Source organism: Arachis duranensis, chromosome 1, assembly GCF_000817695.3.
Source record: "Arachis duranensis cultivar V14167 chromosome 1, aradu.V14167.gnm2.J7QH, whole genome shotgun sequence".
In the NCBI taxonomy this organism is placed as follows: domain Eukaryota; kingdom Viridiplantae; phylum Streptophyta; class Magnoliopsida; order Fabales; family Fabaceae; genus Arachis; species Arachis duranensis.
The window spans coordinates 1,628,563-1,635,457 of NC_029772.3; the positions used below are offsets into that span (position 1 = coordinate 1,628,563).

The 6,895-nt window shown below is 29.8% G+C and overlaps 1 protein-coding gene across 2 annotated transcripts; it reads right to left on the minus strand.

Moving 5' to 3' along the window:
- Positions 1-216: 216 nt before the first annotated feature.
- LOC107478657 (E3 ubiquitin-protein ligase RGLG4) lies at positions 217-6,310 on the minus strand. Of its 2 annotated transcripts, none has more exons than XM_052252482.1 (11): positions 5,842-6,310; positions 2,900-2,988; positions 2,496-2,632; positions 2,315-2,428; positions 2,018-2,115; positions 1,872-1,951; positions 1,684-1,789; positions 1,470-1,597; positions 1,276-1,387; positions 1,109-1,165; positions 217-438 (listed from the first exon to the last, which is right to left on the minus strand). In XM_052252482.1, the coding sequence occupies exons 1-11, from the start codon at positions 6,166-6,168 to the stop codon at positions 352-354; spliced, it is 1,335 nt and encodes a 444-aa protein (XP_052108442.1). In that variant the 5' UTR covers positions 6,169-6,310; the 3' UTR covers positions 217-351. The 2 variants fall into 2 exon arrangements, with proteins under 2 accessions (XP_052108442.1, XP_015954308.1); XM_016098822.3 differs by having other exon boundaries at positions 2,496-2,636; positions 2,904-2,988; positions 5,842-6,307.
- Positions 6,311-6,895: the final 585 nt, after the last annotated feature.

Below are 6,895 nucleotides of genomic sequence, written 5' to 3' on the forward strand. Positions count from 1 at the left end.
TTCGACGATTAGATTAGCATTTGTCATGACACGTTAAAAGTTAAGTGATTACACATGACCAAACTAGACTAAGCAACGTTCCATTAAACATCCATATGCCAGAACCATGACCATATGCCATTAAACATCTCAATTTAACAATTAGATTGATAAAACTTATTAGGAATGGGTGAGGATTCCAATTGAAATGAACTACTACTGAGGCGGCAAAAACACGAACAAATTAGAATTTTGCACATCCACATTTCAGCACACTGAAACCATCCTTGAAGAGATAACAAGGTATCATGTTACAACAAATAAGTACATTTCCTACGAACCTAATAAGCCACACCATCATCATTCTACTAATCAGCCAGTGAATACCCTGAGACGACTAGTGATCCTCTCACGGCATATGGGACAATTACTTAATCTTGATGCACAATCTCTGCAAGTCTGCTCCCCCAATATATATATATATAGTTAGAACTTAGAAGTTAAAAACCACTATTAATAAATAACTTTAAGATGTCGTTTTTATCTGTAACCAAACATTTCTTAGGTAGTCTTTGTTTTAAGGTATTGGGACAGAGACTAGTACTAAAATTTCTCTCTCTGGGATTAAAATTTCAGTATTTCAGTACCTCCAAAAAATGAGGACACATGGGACTGAAATTTTTAGAGACAGAGACTGAAACTTTAATAACATTTTATACCTAAAATACTCTCATTCCAATTAATTAATTCCAATTTTACCTTTTGTACAAATTAAATTAGAGTTTCATTCTTGTTTTAATTTCTGTCTCCCACTTAGCACCAAACAGAATACTGAGATTTATTTCTGTCTCTATCTCTTAGTCTCTGTCGCTCAGTCTCAGTCTTTCAGTCTCTGTCTCTCCACCAAACGCTAGCTTAATGTTGTGTTTGGCATGTATCTCAGGATAAAATGTATAAAGACAATATAAAGAGACAAAATAGGTTGTTTGAAATCAAGTCATTTTGTCTCATAATGACAGAATATTTTGCCTGTCTCTATATTTATCTCATACTTTTAACAAGTTATATCATGAGAAAAATATGAAATAGAGCCTGATGAAAAAAGAGTTAGGGATTTAATGAGGCTCACCATGTGGCCACATCCAAAAGCCAGTTCCTTTGCATTGGTGAGACATACAGGGCAGGCCTACAAAATTCAATTGGTTGCATAAATAATAGAGCATGCAATATTTGATGATACAAGAGAAGACCCTGCTATGTGTTCATGTATTTGGAGACATGATTCTTTAGAAATACCGTTTGGTTTCGATCATCTGCTGGTGATGCTTGTGCATTGCTCATTACATGCCGGGAATAAGGAACTGGAGGAGGCTTTGGAACTATTTTCTTCGCTCTTCCTGTTACACGTCTGTTGTCCAAACTCCAAAATTCAGTTAAACAAACATAGATCTAAAAAATATAGACTCAAGTACCAGTCACAAGGATCATACCCAAGTATTCCAAATTCAAGGGTTGCTTTGTATTGGAAAGGGATCTCCATGAGAGCAGCTAGAGCAAAAGCTGCTTCTTTCTCAGAGGGGCCAATATTTTTAGACATTATGGCAGTGAAGTTAACAAACTGCATAAAAGGGTAAGTAGGATATTTTCATTGCAACAGAGTGCTGGCAAAGAATGTAGACTTTCAGCTGCAAGTAAGTTCTATACCTGAAAATTGTCGAAACCACGCGCCGGTATCTTGTCATCAAACTTCTGCATGTCTTCCCATGGACCATCACCAACCCCAACCAGAATAATTGCAAGGGGGTATTCACTGATATCAGAAATTAAAAAGATTGGAAACAACAAAATGGTATAAGCATTAATAGGAATGGTGTAAGATTATCTATGTGTACCTTGCATCAACTATAGCTTTGATTGTCTTCTGTTCTTGAGGACTCAGTTCTCCATCTTCAGTGTTGACACTCCTAGTAACCTTACAAATCAAACAAACTCATATGAATAAGATTAGAGACATAATGAGGTAGCATTAACTATGTACCTGCCCATCTGCAATGATAACCAACACATGAAATTGGCCGTGATTTTTCTCAACAATGTCTATTGCAGCCTCGATCACAGGAGCATAAGAAGTTGGTCCTGCAAACAAAAACCAAATCATTTCTGAACTAAGGCCTCGTTTGGCATTTGGTAATTGTCTCTAGAAAAACGGGAAAATACAAACCTATTTAGAGAATGAGACAAATACCAAGGACAGTGGAGACAAGGATATAGACAACTTTTTGGTCTTGTTTTTTATCCTGAGACACGCTTAAAAAAAGCTACATATGAAAATAACCTGAAAGTTTCAAGTTTGGAACTATCTTTTGGTAGCACGCAAGAACTTCCTCAAAACCATGACAAGGTGTATGATCACTGTGAAAGCTAAACACTTCTTGATTATGGGTTGTTGCTGCACAATAAATAAGTAAAATTGAACAAGATGTCAAATTGATTAAACTTGTCAATTTAGGACTTACCATCACCAAAGCCAAAACATGGAATCAAGTTATCATCATCAAAGGGAGCCAAAGTCTTGCCAACAATAGAGATGGCCTTCTCATAGGGGTTTGATGTCTCTCCAATGGCATGCAGGCTTCTATTGTTGAATGACATTCTGCCTTCAATAACAACATGGTTGCATTGGCTTCATAATAACTTAATAACCCAACACTTAAAATCAAACTGTTTAAAACCCATATTTTATTTTCTCATGTCAGAAACCGTAGGATTCTCTCAAGGTTTAAAATAACACATATCCTCATGAATCTTTTTCTATTACTTATTATTTATTCTTTTGGCTTACTTCTATTTTACTATATATAGTAATTGAATCAATCGTGAATATATGAACATGAGAGGATCCAAATCTACGTGCTACAACCTACCAGTCCATTCATTGCTTTTTGTGAAATCAATTCCAAGGATGAGATTTGATGATTCTAGACCTTCTTTCCTTAAGGCAGTTGTAACCTGTATAAGTAATCGGGTAATTGAGAAACTTTATTTGATGCGAGATTCATTGAACACAAATGATATATTAGAAACTTTATTTTATTTATTTATTTTTTTAAAAGTCTATATTACAAAATTTGAACTAATGAATAAGGTTAAAACCAAATTTCAACCCAAAACCTTTAGTTAACGAATTTATGATTTATGAGCCGTAGATAATATATATCTATTTTCAACCAAACTCACATTAAGGAAAAATAAAAGTTCAAGTTACAAACACACCCGAAAGCTGGAGAGCATTATATCTTGGTGATGATAAAAATAATTATTATTAAATTATGGATTGTGTTATACATCAAAATAATCCAATAATATATATTTATCTAAAAATGTATATGCTTTCTGGTTTCATTAAACATTTTTCACGAAGCATTATTTGGAAAAAGCAGCATTATTAATGGGGGATGATGCACGATGCACGATGCATGATAGAATATGGTTGAAGCTTGATAGAATGGAAGAACATAAATATTGGTTCATTCTCATATGTATAAAGGTACAAGCAATCTATCTATTTATAATATATAAAAGCTGATACCAACTTTTTCTATAATGAATTTAAGTTATCTTTTTTTTTTTGTTAATGATGCCACATCAGCAATTCTAATAATTTGACAAAAAATTAAAATCAACCAATCACTATTTAATAAAATATTTTTAAAAAATTAAAACAAAAAACTCTTATTTATTATTATTCAATTGAAACATCAAATACTAATGAAATATAATAAATATACATCAAAAGTGTCATAATAACAACGATATTATAAAAAATTTAAGTTACAAATATTCAAATTCTACAACGTATACATATTAAGACTCTTACTACTCTTTATTTTTTAATATCTTATATTAATTATAAAAAATTTCTTAAATTTAATATAACATTTTTATATGTTTTTCATTCTCATTCATTCATTTTTTTAATTATTTACAAAAAAAACACAAAAGGTAGGAAATTAGAATTCTAAGGATTGATGAATGCAAAACACATTACTATAACGAATAGTATAAAATTAAAAAAATATTTTAAGTAAAGCTTAAAAAATATCAATTTATGTCACAAACATCTAAAAAATAAAAATAACATTAATATATGCAAACATATAAATAGAATGCAAATAAATAAAAAATATTTTTTATAAACAAATTGATTATATAAAATAAAATATAATTGATGATAAGATAAGTATGAAATTAAAAAATATTTTAAGTAAAGATTAAAAATATCAATTTACGTCACAAACATTTAAAGAATGAAAATAATATTAATATATGCAAACATATGAATAGAATGCAAAAAAATAAAAAAATATTTTTTTATAAACAAATTGATTATATAAAATAAAATATAATTGATGATAAGACATAATATTTGTATGACATGGTTGTTGAAATAATTCCAAACAAAACTACATTCTTTGCTAAGCGCATTAATTAAATACAAGTTCTTGAATTTTTTTACTTTTACTCTCTCAATATCTTTAAAAGATTCTTTAACTGAATCTTTATTTTTTACAATAACAAGAGCACTAGGGGGAGAAATAATACAATTGACAAGAAAATTTTTAAAAAATATCTAATTTTGGATTATCGGTCTACAAGGAAAAGACTTGCTAGTTAAATAGAATCCAACATTTTGTTGAGATTCAAAATGGATTAAGAAAATCCTAATTTTTCCCAAAAAAAAAAAATTCTAATTCCGAAAAACAAATATACTTATTCAAACTAGATATCATGCTAATAAATATTGAATGATTCTAACAAAGACCAAGAAAGATACTTAGAAACACAAAAAAGTAAGTTTCTGCCAAAATTTAGAATTTAAGTTCACCTGTCTCCCTTTCACAATTTAGTATACTTTTAACTTCAAGAGATAAAATTTGAAATTTAAAAGCAAGAGCCAAATTTAAAATCTTGTTTACTTCAAAAGTCGTGAGTTTTTAATATAATAACTTTGAAAGATGTGAAAGACATGTTAGCCTCTGACAAATTTTTTATTTTACTTATGTAAAAAACCGCAAGATAAATTAAACATAAATTAACTATATATAATACTTAATTAATGGTTATATCAAGAAATAGTTATAAAATTAATTTAATTCTCAAACATAGGATTAATATCTTTACCTTGGTAACAAAAAGTAGGTGGATATTAAAAAAATTAAAATATTTATAAGATTTTGAACTTTTCAATTATATTAAATAAAATACATAAAAAAATCATACTTCAATTTTATTAATTTTTTTTGGAAAAATTTAAGTTGACTTTATTGAGCTACTAAATTTCTACCACATAAGTCACCCAAAAAAAATCTACCACATAAAACTGCAATTTGACTTGGTCATCTATTTTCCAACATTTTATACTATTCAAATTATCTCAAAAAATATCCCAGACTAGGAGTTAACTAAAAAATATCTCATTGTCGCATTTCAAAATCAGAAGATGAAAAAGAAAGAGACATATGAACCAAAACATATGATAGGTGAGAATGAACTAACAAGAGAATCATCAGCACAAAAAGCTTGGAAAAACAGAGAAATTCGTACATATTCTAACTATTTCTAAGGATGAATGTGATATAGCAATAGGGAGACATTCATAAATTAAATTAGTTTTATATATATTTTTATCCATAAATCCAATTCTTGAATTTTGTTTTCACAATATGCATATAGATTAAACGGAAATAACAAAAAAATACACTAATAAGAGTATATTTTGATTAGGCAAATGTGTAATTTTTCCCCTAATCGAACCTACACTAAACATGTTAATGAGAAGGAATAAAGACAAAGGAGCAAAACCTGTTCAAGAGAAGTGAAATTATCCTTAATCAAAGCATATTTCTTTGCTGCATCCTTCTTTCCCATGGCTGCTGATCCCTCCTGTCCTGACTTATTTTGTGCCCTAGACATGGATTGTGCTTGTTGCGGTTGCAGTAAAGGCAGCGGCAGCGAAGGATACTGTGGTGGAGCTAACCGTCGCGGTGGCCTTAATTGTGATAACGATAAAGGTCTATTGTCAATGGCTGAAGAATTATTATTACTATTATTTCTTCCACCACTTCCTTTGGTATTGTTTCTTGAAATTCGAGCACTACTGTTTCTATTTCTGGCTATGAGGTTGCCCATGGCATCTTCCGCTATAATAAAGGCGTTACAAGAGATGAATACATGTTTTTGTGTGTCGAGAGAGAGAGAGAATTTATAGTCAAAAGGAATATTGAGGGCAAAAGAAAGAGGAAGGTAGAGCGTCTATTTGAGACTTTTGAGTGTGGAGCTTACTTTGTTATAGAAATCACTGGAAATCACTGGAAAAGGTCAATTTATTCTGATCTGATTGAAGAAATAAGCTAAGTAGGGGAAAGTATCTTATTCTAGCTTACTTTGTTAGCTTGCTTGCCAGAATTTTTTTTGAAGGTAATAGAAAGCTTTTCTTTAGTTTCTTGCCCAACACATAAGCTGAAGAACACAAAATAAATACCGAAACTGGCTTTGCGTGTCATACTGGTGTAAACATTAAACTGCATTTATGCTCTAAATTGGGAACTGTCATTTGCATACTCATGTATAAATTTATGGAAAAAAGACAAATGTGTCCTAAACTTTTAAAATTGTAGTAAATTAGTCTCTCATAAATTTTAATTAGATTTATTTATTTTGTGTCTTAAAAATATATCTTAAAATTATTAAAAAGTTTTTATTTGAAATAGAATGTACTTGTTTTATATTTATTAAATAAAAAATTTCAAATTTTTTACTAATGATAAGTTTATTATGTATCTTTAAGTATTATTTTAGGAATTGTCTTAACTCTTCAAATTGAAGTCAGATTCTATTGCAGCATTATAGTCAGAGA

Bases quoted from the DNA above. Each gene is read 5' to 3' on its own strand.
- LOC107478657 (XM_052252482.1), bottom strand. From the start codon at position 6,168: ATGGGCAACCTCATAGCCAGAAATAGAAACAGTAGTGCTCGAATTTCA. The intron at 1,952-2,017 runs GTACATAGTTAA...TTGATTTGTAAG, and splicing joins TTATCATTGCAGATGGGCAG to GTTACTAGGAGTGTCAACAC. The intron at 1,388-1,469 runs GTATGATCCTTG...TTTGGACAACAG, and splicing joins CTTGAATTTGGAATACTTGG to ACGTGTAACAGGAAGAGCGA.